The sequence below is a fragment of the Aedes albopictus genome, chromosome 2 (assembly GCF_035046485.1).
Source record: "Aedes albopictus strain Foshan chromosome 2, AalbF5, whole genome shotgun sequence".
Lineage (NCBI taxonomy): Eukaryota > Metazoa > Arthropoda > Insecta > Diptera > Culicidae > Aedes > Aedes albopictus.
This window is the reverse complement of record NC_085137.1, coordinates 248,510,994-248,531,184: the sequence shown is the minus strand read 5'-3', so window position 1 is coordinate 248,531,184 and position 20,191 is coordinate 248,510,994. Positions and strand designations below refer to the sequence as shown.

The 20,191-nt window shown below is 43.8% G+C and overlaps 2 protein-coding genes across 2 annotated transcripts in view; one reads left to right on the top strand and one right to left on the bottom strand.

The window, feature by feature from the left end:
• Positions 1 to 20,191, top strand: part of LOC134288002 (craniofacial development protein 2-like) — a 366,803-nt gene that overhangs the window by 99,493 nt on the left and 247,119 nt on the right. The window lies entirely within an intron of this gene.
• The window catches only part of LOC109433249 (WD repeat-containing protein 7), a 39,614-nt gene that overhangs the window by 11,604 nt on the left and 7,819 nt on the right, over positions 1 to 20,191 (bottom strand). The window contains exons 3-11 of the mRNA XM_062851490.1: positions 17,448 to 18,424; positions 17,134 to 17,379; positions 16,694 to 16,914; positions 16,407 to 16,626; positions 16,236 to 16,350; positions 16,002 to 16,162; positions 15,695 to 15,789; positions 15,565 to 15,631; positions 15,262 to 15,330 (exon numbers count right to left, since the gene is read on the bottom strand). Coding sequence (XP_062707474.1) covers positions 15,262 to 15,330; positions 15,565 to 15,631; positions 15,695 to 15,789; positions 16,002 to 16,162; positions 16,236 to 16,350; positions 16,407 to 16,626; positions 16,694 to 16,914; positions 17,134 to 17,379; positions 17,448 to 18,424 — 2,171 coding nt within the window. The remainder of the gene's footprint in view (positions 1 to 15,261; positions 15,331 to 15,564; positions 15,632 to 15,694; positions 15,790 to 16,001; positions 16,163 to 16,235; positions 16,351 to 16,406; positions 16,627 to 16,693; positions 16,915 to 17,133; positions 17,380 to 17,447; positions 18,425 to 20,191) is intronic.

The following is a 20,191-nucleotide window of genomic DNA, read 5'->3' as shown; positions in this document are numbered from 1 at the left end:
CCGAAATCCAAATTTTCATGAATTTTGGTGACCGGGAACCTATTTAAAAATCAATTTAAAGTTTGTATGGGAGCGATTTGTCGAATCACCCCTCATCGCATTTTGTACTGGGTGGAGCTGTCAAACAGTTACCTAGCTGTCAAAAGGTGATTTCAAAAAATCTCTTTGAAATTGATTTTAGGTATCAAAATAAAGTTCTAAAAATCTGAAAAAAATCATAGCGGCTCCGAAAAAGGTGCTCTTTTGTATAAATTTAAAAAATCGATACATTTTTCTTAATTTAAAAACCCAATTCCTGGAGAACTACCGTCGGAAATTCCTAGCAGAATTCCTTCCGAAAATCCTGAAGGAATTCTTTCGGAAATTCCGGGAGGAATTCCTTCGGAAATTGCTGGACGAATTCCTTTGGAGATTTCCGGAGGAATTCATTCGGAAATTCCAGGAGAAATTCCTTTAGGAATTCCTGGAGGAATTCTTTCGGAAATTCCTGAAGGAATTCCATCGGAAATTGCTGGAGGAATTCCATTGGAAATTCCTGGAGGAATTCCTTCCAAAATTCTTGGAGGAATCCCTTCGCAAAATCCTGGAAGAATTTCTTCTGAAATTTCTGGAGAAATTCCATCGGAGATTCGTGAAGGACTTCGTTCGGAAATTACTGGAGGAATTCCATCGTAAATTCCTTGGCGAGGTCCTTCGAAAAATTTTGGATGAATACTTTCGGAAATTTCTGGAGGAATTCTTTCAGGAACTCCGGGAGTAATTCCTTCGGAAATTGCTGGACGAATTCCTTTTGAGATTCCTGGAGGAATTCATTCGGAAATTCCAAAATGAATTTCTTATGGAATTCCTGGAGGAATTTTTTCGGAAATTCCGGGAGGAATTGCTTTGGAAACTCGTGAAGCAATTCCTTCAAAGCATCCTGGAGGAATTCCTTAAAAAATTTCAGAATACTTGGAGGAATCCCTTCGCAAATTCCTGGAAGAATTCCTTCGGAAGTTCCTGAAGGAATTCGTTCGGAAATTCCTGAAGGAATTCCTTCGAAAATTTCTGGAGGAATTCCTTCGGAAATTCTTTGGGGAATTCCCTCGAAAAATCTTGGATGAATACCTCCGGAAATTTCTGGAGGAATTCTTTCAGAAATCTATAGAGAAATTCCTGAGAAAATCCTTGGATGAATTCCTTAGGACATTCCTGGAATAAAAATCATTTTAAATTTCTTAGAGGAATGTTTTTTTATGATTCCTGGAGGAATTCCTTCGGAAACTACTGGACGAATTCCTTTGGAAATTCCAGGAGGAATTGCTTCGGAAATTGCTGGAATAATTTCTTCGGAAATTACTGGAAGAATTCCTTCAGAAATTCCTGGAGGTATTCCTTCGGAAATTCCTGGAGATTTTTTTCGGAAAGTCTTTTTAGATTTTATTTTTGGAAATTCCAAGAGGAATTCCCTCGAAAATTCATGTAGGAATTTCTTTACAAATTCCGTTAGGAATTCCTTCACAAATTCCTGGAGGAATTCTTTCGGAATTTCTTCGGAAATTCCTGGAGAAATCCCTCCGGAATCTCTGAAATTCGTGGAGCAATTATTTCGGAAATTCCTGGAGGAATTCCTTCGGAAATTCTTGGAGAAATTTCTTAAAAATTCCCGGAGGAATTCCATTGAAGATTTCTGGAGGAATTCCTTTGGAAATTCCTTCGGAAATTCCTGGAGACTCTTTTGGAAATTCCTGAAGGATTTTTTTTAAATTTCAGGAAGAATTCCTTCAGAAATTCCAGGAGAAATTCTGTCGGAAATTCCTGGAGAAATTCCTTTGGAAATTTCCAAAGGAATTTCTCCATGAATTTCTGTTATAGTATCATAGTAAGCCATGAATTTGAAATCAATAAAGCTCTCATTCTGTCTGTACCGTTAGTCACTACCAGACGTGTTTTCACTTGCGATCCGAGTACCTTTTAGGTTATTGGCCCAGCCGTTTAGTTACCATAGTAACGGCCAAACAAGTGAAAATTTTTTTTTCGGCCGTCGTCTTCAAGATTTCTTCACGCTCCTGATTTCTCAAGATGTCTCAAGCCAACGGAAACCAATCCGGTTTCGGGGATGGAAACGGCGAACCAGCCGGGCATGGACGCGGAGGACAAGCTGGAGTTGGAGCCGGAAGAGTATCTGGAAGCGCAGGAGTGTCGTTGCCCGTGATGGAACGTCTTCGTGGTCGCGAGAACTATTCGACATGGGCATTCGCGACCAAGATGCTGCTGATCCGTGAGGGAACGTGGGACGCCGTGATTGCGCCGGAGGTAGATGATCCGGTAAACGCGCAGTCTCTGAGGGCACTAGCCACGATATGCCTCAGCATCGAGCCGATCAACTACAGTTTGGTTCAATCGGCGGAGACGGCGAAACAAGCATGGGACAACCTTAAGAACGCTTTCCAGGACGACGGGATGACAAGGCGGATCGGATTACTACGTAAGTTGACCAGTATTCGCCTGGGTGACTACAGCACCGTCGAAGCGTACGTCAACGAGATGATGTGTACCAGTCACAAATTGAGCGAAGCGGGATTCAAGGTCGACGACGAGTGGTTGGCCAGTCTGCTGCTGATGGGGCTCCCCGAGGCGTATGAACCAATGATAATGGGCCTCGAGGCGTCCGGAAGAAGGATCACGGCGGATGCGGTGAAGGTCAAGATACTGCAAGACGTCAAGATTTCCGCCGGTAATGGCTCAAGTAAGCAAGATGGTGCGTTTTATTCCGAGCGGAGAGGATCGAAGTCGTCGCCCAACAAGGCCGGCGTGAAATGCTACAAATGCAAGCGATTGGGACACTACGCTGCGGAATGCCCGATAAAGGACGAGAAGAAAAGGAAGCCGAAATCCGACGCGCATGCTGCTTTCACCGTTCAAGAGTCTTCCAACAAGCGCGAGGTGAGTTGGATTTTTGATTCGGGCGCCACTTCGCACATGTGCAACGGCGAGGTTACCCTTGAAGATGCGAAGAAGGTCCAGCAGCAAATCAGCGTGGCGAACAATGCTGTGTCGACGGTAAAGGCCGTTGGCAGCGTGAAGCTCGATGCGGATATCCGGGATGGCACGTGCAAGGTTACTTTGTCCAACGTGCTGAGCATCCCTGACCTGGCGCTCAACTTGATTTCCGTGAGTAAAATTTGCAACAATGGCTACACAGTCACGTTCACGAAGGATGCATGCGAGGTGCGTTCCGCTTCCAACGAGGTGGTGGCCATTGGACGAGCACGTGATGGTCTCTACAGGTTGAGCTTGGCCGGGAAACAAGTTTCATGCGCGGCAAAGGAGGAAAACGGCATGCTGTTGTGGCACCGACGGATGGGGCATTTGAATGTGCACAGCCTGAAGACGCTTCGGTCCATAGCAACGGGGATCGATTTTGATGAAGCAGAAGTGAAGCCCTGTGTTGCGTGTTTGCAAGGTAAGCATTTTCGTCACCCCTTCAAGAAAAGTGGAAATCGCGCAGGAGAAGTGTTGGAACTGGTACATAGCGATTTGTGCGGCCCGATGGAGAATGCATCGATCGGAGGCAGTCGTTATTTCATAACGTTCATCGACGACAGCAGCCGCAAGATATTCGTCTATTTCCTGAAGTCGAAAAGGGAAGTACTGGAGTGTTTTCAAGACTTCAAATCGCTGGTGGAGAACCAAACCGGCAAACGGATCAAGCGCTTACGGACCGATAATGGCACAGAATACGTGAATGGCGAGATGGAGAAGTTTCTTCGTAGGTCCGGAATCCATCATGAGGTGACGGTGCCGTACAATCCGGAACAGAATGGTCTTGCTGAGCGGGCAAACCGTACCATAGTCGAACGGGCGCGATGTCTTTTGTTCGATGCCAATCTGGAGAAACGTTTTTGGGCAGAAGCTGTTTCAACTGCTGTGTTCCTGATCAACCGATCACCGACGAAAGGTCTGCGAGTGACCCCGGAGGAGCGATTCAGCGGTGTGCGGCCAGACTTGTCTGAGCTGCGCGTTTTCGGCGCCAAAGTGATGTGCCATGTGGCGAAAGCGAAGCGATTGAAGTGGGATCCGAAATCCGAAGCTGGCGTCTTTGTTGGTTATTCCGAACGTTCGAAAGGTCTTCGAGTGTTCAACCCAAGAACAGGCAAGGTTTCCGTGTCTCGGGACGTCGTCTTCCTGAGTGAAGCTAGCGGAAATGCCATGAAGCAGTCGGAACGTGTACCTGGAATGACGATGGAATTAGTGAGTGACGAAATCGTTGAAGGTAATGAAGTTGCTGGAACGCCAACGGTTTCCGGCGGTACCACCGATGAAGAGCCAGAGAACCCACTGGCGGATGACGAGTTGGAAGACGAAACGGACTACGACAGCGCAAATGACACCATCGAGACAGTTCGGATGAATTCGCCTGCGCTCCCCTCGCAACAAGAAGAGCAGCAACATGCTGTCAGGCGCAGCGTGCGGGAGCGCCGTACCCCAGGCAAGTACCTTAATTTTGATATGACCTATAGTGTACTTCCTGAAACGTTTGTTGCATACCAGGTAATCGACGAGCATGAACGAGCAACCGAGCCACAATCGGTCCGCGAGGCAATGGACGACGACGATCGTGAGCTGTGGCGTGAGGCCATGGAGGCTGAGATGCAAGCGTTGAAGACCAACAAGACGTGGAAGTTAACGGAGCTACCACCGGGAAGAAAGGCATTGAAGTGCAAGTGGATCTTCAAGCGCAAGTTCAATCCGGACGGATCTGTGGAAAGATATAAATCAAGGCTGGTCATCAAAGGTTTCTCGCAAGTTAAGGGCAGGGGCGTACAATTTCGTTTCAATGATACACTTTCATGCAACATTTGAATGAGTCACTTCAAGTGTTTCATACATTTTTCTAATGACTCGGTCGTTAAAAAAAACTTTTCCACTCATCGTAGCACTCGGTAGTCTCCCACCCGGTCGCATTGCTTGTGCTTCACCCGTCAGAGCATTAGTGTCTCACTAGTGCGCGCTAGTCTCTCAATGGCTACGGGCGCCGGTTAATTGGATTTTAGTGGTCGAATTTGTTATCCTCTTTCATAAAACATAATTATCATTCTATTGGCGTGCACCACTATTTAAAAATGTGGTTTAAATAGTGTTTTTAGCATGTTGAAGTATTTCAATGACTCATAAATGAAACGAAAATCCAAGTGTATCATCCCATGTTTCATACACACTTGTTTCTGTAGCAGCAACGAACGAGTGTGTTGCTGGGTGAGAGATGAAGCATCACAGCAGTCCGTTCGCATGGGAAACGATTTGCTACAGTCGTCGTACGTCATGTTTTTCTTTCGAAATTGCACGACCCTGGTTAAGGGTGTCGATTTCAACGAGACGTATTCGCCGGTGGTGAGATACGCAAGCATCCGTTTCTTGTTGGCGTTAGCGGCGCAGCAGGGCATGCACATACACCAAATGGATGCGGTAACGGCATTTCTTCAGGGAGATTTGTCTGGCGAAGAAATCTATATGGAGCAGCCAGAGGGATTCGTCGACAAGAAGGATCCGAAGAAGGTGTGTCGTTTGTCGAAAGCACTATATGGCTTGAAACAAGCGAGTCGTGTCTGGAATGCCAAGTTGGATACTGAACTGAAGCGCATGGGTTTCAAGCGATCCAGCTTTGACCCTTGCGTGTATTTCAAAATCGATGACTCCACAATACTGGTGATTGCCGTCTACGTGGATGACTTCCTGCTGTTTTCGACGGATGTGAAGTTGATTCAAAATGTGAAGAAGCAGCTGATGACGCTGTTCCACATGAAGGACCTGGGAGAGGCCAAGCAGGTGCTCGGTATGAGAATCACCAGGAGTAACGATGCTGTTATGCTGGATCAAGAGCGCTATGTGGACGAACTACTGGAGCGATTCAAGATGACCAACTGCAACACAGTGTCGACACCGGCGGATCCACATCAGCGATTAACGAAAACTGGATCGACAACGAAGGAGCAGCAGCAGCACATGGAGAAGGTTCCGTTTCGGCAGCTGGTCGGAGGATTGCAGTTTCTGGCGCACTGTACGCGGCCGGACATAGCATACGCTGTGAATGTGGTGAGTAGCTTCAGCAGCGATCCAAGCGAGGTGCATTGGGTAGCGGCGAAAAGGATTCTCCGGTATTTGAAGGGCACGAAATCCATGAAGCTTACTTTCCGGAAGCAATCTACGCCATCGTTCGACGGATTCAGCGACGCAGATTGGGGCAATGACCCCGAAACCCGACGTTCTATAACAGGATATACGTTCCAGTACGGTGGTGGTTCGGTAGCGTGGAGCTGTAGACGTCAACCAACGGTGGCGTTGTCCACAACCGAGGCGGAATACATGGCTCTGTCCGGAGCAACGCAAGAGGCAGTCTGGTGGCGTGGATTCCTTGGCGAGATGTTCCAGTTGGAGCTGACGATCCCCATCTTCAGCGACAATCAAAGTGCGATCTGTTTGGCGGAGAAAGAGATCGGTTATTCGCCTCGAAGTAAACACATCGATCTGAGGCACCATTTCGTACGAGAGCAGCTAGAAAAGAAAGCAATCTCGTTACACCATGTGAAATCGGATCTCCAGAAGGCGGATGTCCTCACCAAACCCATTCCGGGTGGTCGTTTCACGGAAGCCGTACATAATTTAGGAGTTAATCAAATTCACGGTTAAGGAGGGGATGTTATAGTATCATAGTAAGCCATGAATTTGAAATCAATAAAGCTCTCATTCTGTCTGTACCGTTAGTCACTACCAGACGTGTTTTCACTTGCGATCCGAGTACCTTTTAAATCAATAAAGCTCTCATTCTGTCTGTACCGTTAGTCACTACCAGACGTGTTTTCACTTGCGATCCGAGTACCTTTTAATTTCCGATGTAATTCCACCAGGAATTTTGCGTAGGATTTTCCGAATGAATTCCTTAATTAATGTATTTCCGAGAGAATTTCTCCAGGAATTTCCGTGGCAATTCCTCCAGGAATTTCGGAGGGAAATCCTCCAGGAACTTCCGGAGAAATTCCTCCAATTTCCGGAGAATTTCCGGAGGAATTCTTCCAGGAATTTCCAAAGGAATTCTTCCAGGAATTTTCAAGGAAATTCCTCTTGGAATTTTCAAAGGATTTTCTCCTGGAATTTCCGAAGGAATTCCTTCATGAATGTATAAAGAAATCCCTCCATGAATTTCCGAAGGAATTCCTCCAGAAATTTTCCGACGGGACTCCTCTACGAATTTCAGAAGAAATTCCTCGAGGAATTTCCGGAGGAATTCCTCCGAGAATTTCCGAAGAAATTCTTCTAGGAATTTTCAAAGGAATTCCTCTTGGAATTTTTAAAGGATGTCCTCCTGGAATTTCCGAAGGAATTCCTCCATGAATGTCCGAAGGAATTCCTCCAGGAATTTTGCGAAGGAATTTCTAAAGAATTTTCCGAAGGAATTCTTACATGAATTTCCAAAGGAATTCCTCCAGAAATTTTCCGACGGAATCCCTCCACGAATTTCCGAAGAAATTCCTCGAGGAATTTCCGGAGGAATTCCTCCAGGAAATACCGAAGGAATTTCTCCATGAATTTCCGAAGGAATTCCTCCAGGAATTTTGCGAAGGAAATCCTAACGCATTTTCCGAAGGAGTTCCTTCATGAATTTCCGAAGGAATTGCTCCAGAAATTTTCCGAAAGAATTCATTCACGAATTTCTGAAGAAATTCCTCCACGAATTTTCAAAGGAATTCCTCCAGGAATTTCCTGAGAAATTCCTCCATGAATTTCCGGATGAATTTCTTCAGAAATTTCTGGAGGAAATTCTCCAGGAATTTCCGAAGGAGATCCTCCAGGAATTTTCAAAGAAATTCCTTCTGCAATTTCCAAAGGAATTCCTTCTGAAATTTCCGAAGGAATTCCTTCATAAATTTCCGAAGGAATTCCTTCAGGAATTTCCGAAGGAAATCTTCCAGCAATTTCCGAAGGAATTCCTCCTGGAATTTCCGAGGGAATTCCTGCAGTAATTTCCGGTGGAATTCCTCCAGGGATTTTCAAAGGAATTTCACCTGGAATTTTCAAAGGAATTTCACCTGGAATTTTCAAAGGAGTTTCTGCCGGAATTTCCGAAGGAATTCTTTCATGAATGTCTGAAGGAATTCCACCAGGAATTTTCCAAAGAATTTCTCCAAGAATTCCTTCACGAATTTCCGAAGGAGTTCCTCCATAAATTTCAGAAGGAATTCCTCCAGGACTTATGCGAAGGAATCGCTCAAGGGTTTTCTGAAGGAATTCCTCCATTAATTTCCGAAGGAATTCCTCCAGAAATTTCTGGAAGGAATATCTCCAGGTATTTCCGAAGAAATAGCTCCAGGAGTTCCTGAAGGAAATCCTCCACGAATTCTCGAAGGAATTCCTCCATAAATTTCCGAGGGAATTCCTCCAGGATTTTTCCGAAGAATTCCTCCATGAGTTTCCGGAGGAGCTTGTCCAGGAATTTCCGTAGGAATTCCTCCAGGAATTTTCAAAGGAATTTCTCCTGGAATTTTCAAAGGATTTTCTCCTGAATTTCCGAAGGAATTCCTCTACGAATTTCCAAAGAAATTTCTTATGGATTTGCTTTGAAATACCTCCAAAAATTTCCGAATGAATTCCTCCAAAAATTTTTGACAGTTGTCCTCAAAAAGTTTCCTTAGGATTTTCTCACATAATCCCCAAACGTGTTTCTGAAGGAATGTTTGAAGAAGATTCTCAAGTTTTCGTAGGAGTTTCGCAATACATTTTTGAAAGAATTTCTTGAGGAATTTCCGAAGAAACTTCTCAAGGATCTTTCGCTGGAATTCCTTGAGGAATTTCGTAAAGATTTATAAAAAACCGAAAAAAATTCCTCAATGAACTTATCAAACAATTTCTCACAAAATTTCCGAAGGTATTCCATAAGACATTTCAGACACATGTCAAAAAAAATTCCAAACGAACTCCTTTAACAATTTCCGAATTTTCCTTATCAAGGCATTTTTAAAGTAACTCTTCAAAGAATTTTCGAATGAGTTCCTCTAGCAAATAAAAAATCACAAAAAGCATTTCTTCAAGAATTTCCGAAATATTTTTTCAAGGAAGTTTTGAAAGATTTTTAAAGAAATTCCTTATGGAATTTCAGAAGGGATATCTCAAAAGACTTTTAGTGATTTTTTTTTCAATATTTTCGAAAGAATTGCTTCAGGAATTTGGGAGGAATTCTCACAGAAATTTCCGTTTGAATTCCTCCAAGAATTTTTGAAGGCATTCCTCAAGGAATTTTCAGAAGAATTCCTCACGAAAACTCCGAAGGAGTTTCTCAAGGAATATTCTAAATCTATTTCAAAGAAATTCCTCAAGGAATTCCCGAAGAATTCTTCTAAAGAAAATCGTAGAAGAACTCTCGAAGGAATGTCTTATGGAATTTCTCAAGGAGCTTTAGAAATGAAGGAATTCCTCAAGAAATTTCTGAAGAATTTGTCAAGGAATTTCAGGTGGAATTCCTCATGGATTTTCGAAATAAATTCCTGAAATTATTTTTTAATTGATTCCTTTAAAAATTTCCGAATGAATTCCTCTAGCAACTTCCAAAGACATTCCTCCAGGAATTTCCGAAGGAATTCCTTTAGAAATTTTCAGCGAATGTTTTCCCGTAATTCCGAAGGAATTCATTAAAGGATTTTTCGAAGAAATTTCTCCAAAAATTTTTTAGGGTATTCCTCAAGGAAAGGAATCTTAGTTTGATTGGAATTTTTGAAAGAATTCCCGGAGAAATTCTTAAAGTATTTTCTGGAGCTTCTCAAACGGATTTCTGGTGAAATTAAGAATGATATTTGTAAAGAATTACTGGGGAAATTCTTAAAAGAATGCATGGTGAAATTTGTAATAAAACTTCTGGAGGAATTATTGAAGAAATTTCTGAAGGTATTCCCAACGGAATTACTGCAAGTTTTCCGAAGGTAATTTCTTCTGGAATATCTACATTAAAATAACCTGGAAAAGTATTAAAGAAATTTCTGGAGAAACTGTTGGATGAATTCAAATTCATGATGGCATTTGTTAAAAAATTCCTGAAGCAATATCTTGAGAAATTCCTCAGGATTATAATCATATATGATTCTTCCATTGAACCATTCCTGTTAATCACCCATATTTCATACTTCACTTTTATTTAAATGATGAAGTATTTGAGCTCCTTGTTACTGCAAAGTGGTTTTCAGTGTAAGGGTGCTCGCCCCCCCCTGGCCGAAAAGCTGGCTACGCCTTCGGTCATATGCGGTCGATTGTGCACTTGATACGAGATGCGGCGATTTTTGCAGATGGCTGTTAAGTGGTGGGAACTCGGTGTTGTTGAATAAACCATCAGCTGATGCTGTAGCTGGAGATACTTCTGGTGGGATTTTAGAAGAACTGGAATCCGAAGCCCGCTTGCTTGGAAGGAATGGTTGATCGCTTGATTTGGGCTGGTTGGAATACGAGACCATTGTTCTTTCGTTGTGCACAGTGATGATCGGAGGAATATCCCTGAACAAGTTCATTCGAAGAACTCTTACGCCGTTTATCATGCCGGGGAAATATTGTCTCCAGTATTCGCCCCTATGGAGATTACTTCTCCGTACTTCAGCATGAATTCACTGACAGCTGCATTGCTAATCGACGGGGGTAAGTTGTGTATATGGTGGTATAACATCAGCATATTGGAGATTTATTTCATTCTCCAAAAAGGATTGCACTTTCCCTATTTCAGGGCGAATCGGAGGAACACTAAAGTCAACCACTAAGGTGTTTGGCCGCACACCGTGCATTTTTCTTTAGTGATCGAAAGGAGAGTAATCAAGAAGCGCGTCCGACCTGTGCGATGTGTGGTTGTCAACTGTAGGGCGCGGCTTACACTGGCCCTCTTCCAAGTCCATGACTCTAACGGACCCGAATATTTGGACATCGGCGAAAAGCAACGTCTAATGGATCAGGTTCTGCCGCTACAGCCGTCGAGTGTAAACGTGCAACTTAGCACGGTAAAGGCTGGCAATGCGATTCAGACCTCTTGTAAGGTCCTTCAGCCTCTTGCCATGCAACTCCGATCCCTACCTTCAAGTGGCACCGGCAGGGATACGAGCAACCTTAGGGAAGATCGGGTAACCAACCCCGGTGAGAACTTTGGTCGTATGCTGACAGGGAAGGGAGTTTTGCTTCGGCATACTTACTGGGTTCCTCCGGACAGTAAACCAGGGAGTTAATGTTAGGCCCTGCGAGCCGACCGTAAAGGCCAAGCACCGAAAAATCAACAAGAGAATACGAATCGAAACCAACGGCAACAACCCCAGCGAACAAAAAGGACGTGCGATTGGAAACTCGGTACGTGGAAGTGCAGATCTTTCAATTTCATCGGGAGCATCCACATTAAGGTGGCCCACACTTATATGAAAAACAAAATTTCGAAAAATGTCAAGTCTAACTTCCTAAATCAGTTATTTTGGACTCCGTTCATTTGGGCTACGTTCAAAATTTGAGCAAAATCAATTAAGCCTAAGGGGGCGCTCAAAACGCTTGAAGTTTGTATGGGAAAAGTTGGCCAAATGTATGCAGAAATTTTAAGTTTTCGAATTTTGCCGCTAGGTGGCGCTGTAAGCGTTCAATAATCAAACCCTTTGATATTATTGTAGGTGACTATATGCCAAACAACTTTGTCGAAGACCGCGAAGTGATCCAACGTCTGTGAAAAAAGTTATACCCTAGGTAAAGTGAGGATAAACTTTATTGTTGTTTTTCTAATACGTGTAAAGGAATAATATCAATAATGAAATCTCAATACTTTGCCTCACTTTGCCTAGGGTATAACTTTTTTCACAGGCGTCGGATCACTTCGCGGTCTTGGACAAAGTCGTTTGGCATATAGTCACCTACAATAATATCAAAGGGTTTACTTATTGAACGCTTACAGCGCCACCTAGCGGCAAAATTCGAAAACTTAAAATTTCTGCATACATTTGGCCAAGTTTTCCCATACAAACTTCAAGCGTTTTGAGCGCCCCCTTAGGCACCCTACACACTACTCAAACGGTTTGACCAACATTGACCCCGCCCCCAGGTTGATGGTTGAGTTGGTGCTGTGTTTGACCGTGTGTGATGCTGTTTGACAAACCAATTTGGCAGTTCGTCAAACCGATTTGACGGTTGATGGTTTGGTCGGCAAAAATCAAACCAGTTTGATTTTTCTCAAACCAACGGTGGGCGGAGCCAATGTTTGACGAACCGATCGTACCGTGTGTAGTGTTGTTGCACAAACATAGTGCGATTTCAAATGGGAGATGATGTTGGTGCAACCAAAGTGACATGTTGGTGCAACACGATTTGGCAGTTCGTCATACGATTGCAGAAACATTCGCTGGTTCGACCAACCTGGGGGCGGTGGCAATGTTGGTCAAACAGTTTGAGTAGTGTGTAGGGTGCCTTAGGCTCAACCGATTTTGCTCAAATTTTAAACGTGGCTTCTGGGAGTTCAAAACAACTGATTCAGGAGGTAAGACTTGGCATTTTTCGAAATTTTTGTTTTTCATATAAGTGTGGGCCACCCTAATCCACATACTTGCCGATGTACTGAAGGACCGCGGACAGGGACAGGGTCAACGGTGCGAACGTTTAGAGGTAACCATACCATCTACCAGAGCTGCGGCAATACACGCGAGCTGGGAACAGCTATTATAGTGATGGGCGATATACATAATAAACGTGCACAGCCCACACTCCGGAAGCACTGATGATGACAAGGACGGATACTACGCGCAGTTCAAACGCGAATACGATAGCTGCCCAAAGGAGCCTCCAAGAACATGGCCATACGTAGAACCTATTTTTAGCACAACACCCCTTATCGTTACACCTGGAGATCACCACAGCAGACAGAATCCCAAATCGATCACGTCCTGATTAACGGACAGCACACCGACATTATCGACGTCATGACCTATCGTGGCGCTAACATTGACTCTGACAGCTCCCTGGTGATGGTAAAAATGCGCCAAAAATACTCAATGATCAACAACATACGGTACCGACGGCCGCCTCGGTATAATCTGGAGCGACTGAAGCAACCGGATGTCGCCTGAGCATACGCGCAGAATCTCTAGGCAGCCTTGCCGGACGAGCTCAATGAAGCCCCTCTCGAGGACTTCTGGAGTACGATAAAGGCAGCCATCAACAACGCAGCGGAGACCATTGGTATGCGGAACGGAGCCGAAGGACCGATTGGTTCGACGATGAGTGTAGAGAGATTTTGGAAGAGAAACGCAGCGAGGGCGATCATGCTGCAGCACGGGACCCGGCAGAACGTGGAGCGATATAAAGAATGTGGAAACAGCAGATCCGTCTCTTCCAGGAGAAAAAGCGCCACCTGACGCCGCCTGAAAGAAGCGGAATGTGAACACATGGGTCGTGCCACGACCCGAAATGTGTAGGGATAAGGACGGGAGCATTATGATTAACGGACGTGAGGTGATCGAAAGGTGGAAGCAGCGATGAACACCTGAATGGTGCGGATAACTCAGACATGGAGGATCAAGGCAGCGAGAGAAATGACTACGATTGTACATCAGGGAGCAACAACGAGCCAACGGGGTCGGATCACAATGTCCGAGGCCGTACTGTCCCGGTCGTACAGTCGCATTTTTTTACAAAATAATGCCCAAAAATTTGGATGCTTCATAATATCCTATACACCCTCTTTCCTTGGACTTTGTGACATATCTGCATGTTTGGATGTTATGCCTCGGAAAAATGCGCCATGAAGTCTTGGGACGTTATGATACTGCGCCCGAGCCAAAAGCCACTTTGAAGGAAGTTAAGGAAGCTATCCAGCAGCTCAAGAACAATAAGTCTGCTGGTAAGGATGGTATCGAAGCTGAATTCATCAAAATGGGCCCGAAAAAGATGGCCACCTTATCTGGGAGACCGTACAGTTACCGAAAGAATGAAAGGGAGGGGTCATTCACCCTATCTACAAGAAAGGTGACGAATTGCAGTGAGAGAACTTCCGAGTGATCGCAATTCTGAATGCCGCCTACAAAGTGATTTCCCAAATCATCTTCCGCCGTTTTTTATCTAAAGTAAATGAGTTTGTGGGAAGTTATGAAGCCAGTTTCGTCGACGACCGCTCGACCACGAACAAGATCTTCACCGTACGGCACCCACGTTACAAATTAGAACAATCGTAGCTTAGACTCTGCTTCTTCAGTGCGCAGGACACCACACCGCTCATATGCAAAGCACCTGCTCCTTAGTGAAATTAACACGTCATCATCCCCCTTTGCTGCTAACAATCGACGCCAAATTGCCTCTGGCATTTGTCGTTTCATCGATTGTCGTTTCCTATGATTTCCGCAAGGCCGATCATCGTAGTATCACTGAACTGTTATCCAGCCTTGATTGGGGTGATATCCTTGATTCCGAGGACATTGAGGTTGCTGAGCAGCAAGATTTGGTTTGTTTTTTTTTAAGGCTTACTTGGCTTTTATGTTTTTTTTTGTTTGACTGTTAGTGAAGTGTATTAAGTATCTTTCTATTGTTCCGGTTGGTACAAAAAGGATTGAAGCTTAGAGAGAACGATGGGCGAACCAGGTTGAGCGCTGCAGTAGCAAACCCATTATTATGACGACAGATTTTCAACTTCATGTGTTATCATGGATTTTATGTTGAACTAAATGAATGAATGGAGAGAACATCTTGAACAAGTAGATTTCGATATAATGCAATATCGAGATAAATCAGTACCGACCAGAGGAGAGATAAAATGTTTGAGAGTCTACTGTATAAGGTTTCTACTGTCTATGATCGCATAACTGTACCATATGAATAGGAAATCCAGCAAATATGGGATTGATATCTAAGTACGTATTGAAATCAATTGTGTGTGTTTAAATGCCCAGAGTAAAGGTTTTCTAAATGGGTATACTTTTTAGAATGTTAATAACGACAAATAATGGAAGTTATTATACGTACGTGTAAAAAATACTAATTGATGACTTATTTGAAAAGGATATACATAATTAATAGCTAGAAGCTACTTATTCTAGCTTTTTCTAAAATATAATGCGCAGCTTGGAATTCAAGCATTTAACGTAACTACCATGCGATTTCGAGCGATTTTGGCATGCATTTTCAACAATAAATACTACCGAACATAATAACGTAACAATAAAGCCACTCTAAGTATGCAGAGAGGCACACACAATGCTAAATCAAGCAACATAGAAAAAAATGCACTTTGTAACGAACCGTGTTTATCTTTCTCTTTCAGTATTTTTTCCATGTCACCAGCTTTATTCTTCACACGACCGAGAAAGTCTAAATTCGAATTTTTGCGATGATTTACCAAATAGTTTTTGTATTGTTTGTGACAGCATAGAAAAAAAGAAAAGAGAAAAGCGTCCAAAATGATGACGATTAGCACAAATTGAATGGTTTCAATTTGAATAATGATCGATTAGATTACCACATGTGTCCACGATTTGGTTAGTATGCGGTTATTTACCAACAGTGAATAATTAGTACCAAAAACAAAACGTAGAATGATCTTACCTGAAATTTTCTTGCCTGCTTCAGATGAATGAGTGTCGGTCCCCGCAGGAACAAGGAGTCCTTCAGCCTGTGAAATTTAAATGTAGATGTCGGAAATTCAATTTATATTTCGTTAATAAGACTAACTTACCTCTAATGTACTAGGGCTCATGGCAGCGTATTCTTCGGCATGCAGCTCAAAGATCAAACCCTCGATATCGAAGAACAAAATATGACTTTCAGCGTCTGTAAATGGAATAGATAGAGATCAATATAATCATGTCGCAAACAGTGGCAAGATGACCCTGGATAATTTCTTTAGTTTTGCCTAAGTATGAGAGAGTAATCAGAGAATATCAAACTTTCAAGTAAAATAATATTAGTCATGGGATAATTTTTTAATTGGTTTGTGGAGAATAAGAGCTAGAAGCACAAATATTCCAACGAGGATATCCTACCTTTCGGGTTGGTCCGTAATCCCTGAATTATCAACGGACTACTTCGGTTCTTCATCAGAAAGTCTCCATGCTGGTTGTTGTGCGCATGCAGTTGTTGCAACTGATGAATGCCACGCTGTGTGGCATGGCGAATGGCATTGAAGTTACGATGGCGGAGACCTCTGCAGTTATGGAAGCAGAAAATTAGACAAAAACAAGTTAAAAGTTGACCGTTAGTCGGGATACCGTTCATACCTAAAGAAATGGACAGCGGGATTCGATAGACCCATTTCCGAAGTCGATCCACTACTACTACCCGAATCACCCGTGTTCTCATCACAGGCATTCATGACTTCCTCGGCAATGATTCCTGGAAATCCAAATTGTTCAATTCCACATTCTTCCGCAGTTTGAGTTGAAACTCACCATGCAATACCCTGTCCAAGTGACCGGTTTCCATCTGCCACACGTACACGGTTCCATCCGAGCATCCTACAATCAGGAAATCATCCAACGGACGCCATTTGATAGACACAACTGGAAACAGATGTCGACTGGCCAAGGTTACACACTTTCTTTCCTGCAGGCTCAACAGCGTTACCGAATGGTCCGAAGCGACCGAACAGATACACTTCAAAATACGGGGCTATAAAGATATCCTAGCGTTAACAACAAATCAATAATAAAAAAAACCTTAGGTGGCGATAACTAACGCTGCATGTTGCCGGTGGTACCAGCAGCTGGGTGATTTCTCCGGCGTGAACGCAGAACCGATGGAGCAACTGGCCACTGTACAGATCCCACAGGCACACGGCGAAATCAACCCCGCCGGACACCAGGTGGGACTTGTCGTAGCGGGGGTGTGCCAACGATGGACACAGCAAACAGTTCACGCGACCACTGTGTCCGTTCAATATTTGGTGCCGGGGCCAATCTGGAAGATGGAAGTTTAATTTTTGAGGTTCTGGAAGTGTCGTGCCTCAAAGCCACCGCCAAATTATCAAGAGAACAAATCTAAAGAACCAAATACTGGTTTGCGCTGAAAACTTTTCGGAACATACCGACATTCTATTCTTTGAATGTGTGTTCTTGAATATTCGAGGTGTGGCTTTGTCATATCTTCCCCTTAAAGTTTTCTACGGATTGAACTCACCCGTCAATTCCTGATGCTGTCCATACAGCAGATGGAGCATAACGGTTTGCGTGGCCGGCACTATAATAATGCTTCCATCCTCGCGGCCAACGACCAGCCGGCTTTGCAACGGTAGATAGATGCTGGCCGTCAACTTTATCATCGGTTCGGTACTGTTTCGGTACAGCTGATCCAGGATACCCACCGGCAGGGGGTTCATTTTGTTCCAAGCCTCCTCCAAGCTGGTACAAATCGTCGATTCAAGAGCTGTAACAGTAGCATACAGTTTTAATATCCAATCTACATAGCAAGTTTCAAGTAGCTGACAAACTTACTCGAAGGTAGTCTCTTCTCATTCTGAATCACCTTGATTTGCTCCATCGATATGTCCGGCACGGCCCAGATATTGATGAAGCCCTCGGAATCACCACGCAACAGATACTTCTGTGTCTTTCCTCCCCGGTTCGACGTTACCAGTTTCATGGTTGGTGGACAGGACAAGGGTTTCTCGCCCGTTTGGGACAGAACGCAGTACAAAAACGGCGAGTCCTTTCCAATCGATGGCCCGTGGAAGTCCTTGTTGTCCGGAATGCTGTTTGCCGGTAACCGATACATGTAGCCTTTGCCCTCGTCGGACCACAAAATAACGCGGTCATTGGCCAAAAAGTCACCTCCCATCCAGCGTTCCCCGGAGGGAGAAATCACACTGCATAGCACGGTGAAATCACCAGCGTCATAAATTTGCCAATACTTGGCACAAACGATCAGAACCGTGCGCTGATTCTGCGAACAGCAATTCATCGTGATGGCGTTCAGGCACCGGATTTGCTTGGATTCGTTCTCATAGATCGGTTCCGAGTACTTGTTCTCATTGCCGATCAACGTCCAAACTTTTACGGTTCCGGTCGTGGTGATGGCCAGCACAACATCGTCCTTACGCTTAGAGGGTCTCAGCACGTGCAGAGCCGAAATCCAGTCCGGGTTGACCTTGGAACTCAAAGAGAACAGCACTTCCAAGCTGAACGGATCCATCACCATGATTTCCGCATAGTACCCATTGCAGAACAGCCGGATGTCATCACAATTGGCCATATGATAGGCTTGGATGTTCGTATGCACCTGGGCCATTTTGATGCTCTCGGTGCATTTGCCATCCACCAGATCCCAGGTGCACATTTCTCCATTTTCCGACGAACTCACCAGAAAGTTATTGTCCTGTATGATGGAGGCACGGGTCAAACAAAGAACCGGTGCCGTGTGGCCAACCAGCAAACAACGCGGAGTCATTTGCAGCGTATCAGGGTCCACTTGCCTAAAAGAAGTAATAAGTGAAAAAAATGAGTAATTATTAACAAAACAGAGTTATAAGAACAATGGGGCATTTGATGCCCGATCGAAACCAAATAGTCGATGGATACTGGGTACTTTGCGTAGGAATAAACTTCTTGAATAGTTCTGATCGCCTTAGTCTACTTAGCTTTCGCTAGAATCAGAAAAGAATTGAAAAAGTCGTTTCCCTTTCTTCCATCTTTCGCAGCACAGTGTATGTAACGCCTACAAATTATGCAACCAAAGCGAACTATGCCGTTTGACCTTCACAGTAATCACCACACAATCGATCACCTCACGAACACTATAAATACATATCCCCTATCCATGGATCGCATCACCGACACAACGGTACTGCTCATCCTATCCGTCTAACAAATTCCCCAGTCCCTGTGGATTAGGCCGTCCCTTACTTTGCAAAAATGTAAATGTTATAAGTTCGTTGTTGGAAAATGATCATTTTATTCATCGTATCAAAATTTGAAATTCGTATCTCAAGGCTCCCTCAAGGGGGCCTAAAAAAAAGTTGTCAAAAATTGTATGGGACTAAAAAAACATGAAATTTGTTTCGACTAAGACCAAGCCCACTCGTGGGCTTCATACTGTTAGATATTCCCGGTTGGGTTAATTGGCAGAGTCCACACAGAATTCATTTGTAACCAACACGAACAAACTATAATTGTATGTGCCATATATGGGTATAAAAGACAGCCTCAATAAACCCAATGATCAGTTCTTAACAGTAACTTGAAAGTGTCTTTATTTTCATATCGAAGAAACTACCTTAATTAAATATAGTTCTAAGGTTTGAACAGTGGCGGCGAGAAAAAAAAATAAGATTTTAAATCTGTGCAGTGTTAGTGATCGAGTCCGACCAGTGATCAAGCCACCGGCTGCTTTGCGGCATATTGCGTGCTTCAATTGTGCAAAAAAAACTATTGTTTCCAACGCCGAGTGTGATGTGTAAAAGCCCGATCAAGCGTAGGCAAACTGTATGCTGAAACGTAGTGGTACAAAAGTAGATTAACTTGTGCAAGCTTTACCTAAATTTGTGGCTCATTCGAAGCGGTAGTGGAATTAGCAATTTTGCAAAACCGTGTGCGAAAAACACTTAGGTGATAAAGTTAAGCAGTGAGCAGTGCCGAGCGCGTACAATTTGAGTACTCTGATTCGAGTGGACCGGCAAGGACTCAGTAACCCAGGACTACACTATTGAGTGGGTATACTCAGAGAAAAGCGTAAGTTCAATTTCCTCATATTTTGTCCCTTTCTTATTTCACTCAGAGAATGTCGGCTATGGGAACGTTGGACCACTATGTGGCGGGAACTCCTTTTACCAACTATGTTGAGAGATTGGAGAGTCTTAGCCGATTTAACAAATGGGATGAAGAGAATAAGAAATGTGTTTTAATAGCTCTTTCTGGTTCGGTCGTATACGATGAATTAAAATTAATGTTTCCTGGTGTAGAACTGCAGACTTTGAGATACGATGACATGATTAAAAAGTTGAAAGAACGTTTCGACAAAGTCGAACCAGACATGATGCAGCGATATCGGTTCTACAACCGTTATCAACGTCCCGATGAAACAGCTGAAAGCTACATTCTGGCTGTTAAGTTGCAAGCTGAGAATTGTGACTTCAAAGAATTTAAAGAAACCGCAATTCGAGATAGGCTTGTTATGGGACTTTATGACAAAGAGTTACAGAAAAAGTTATTGATGGATGAGGATTTGAGTTTAGCTGCGGTGA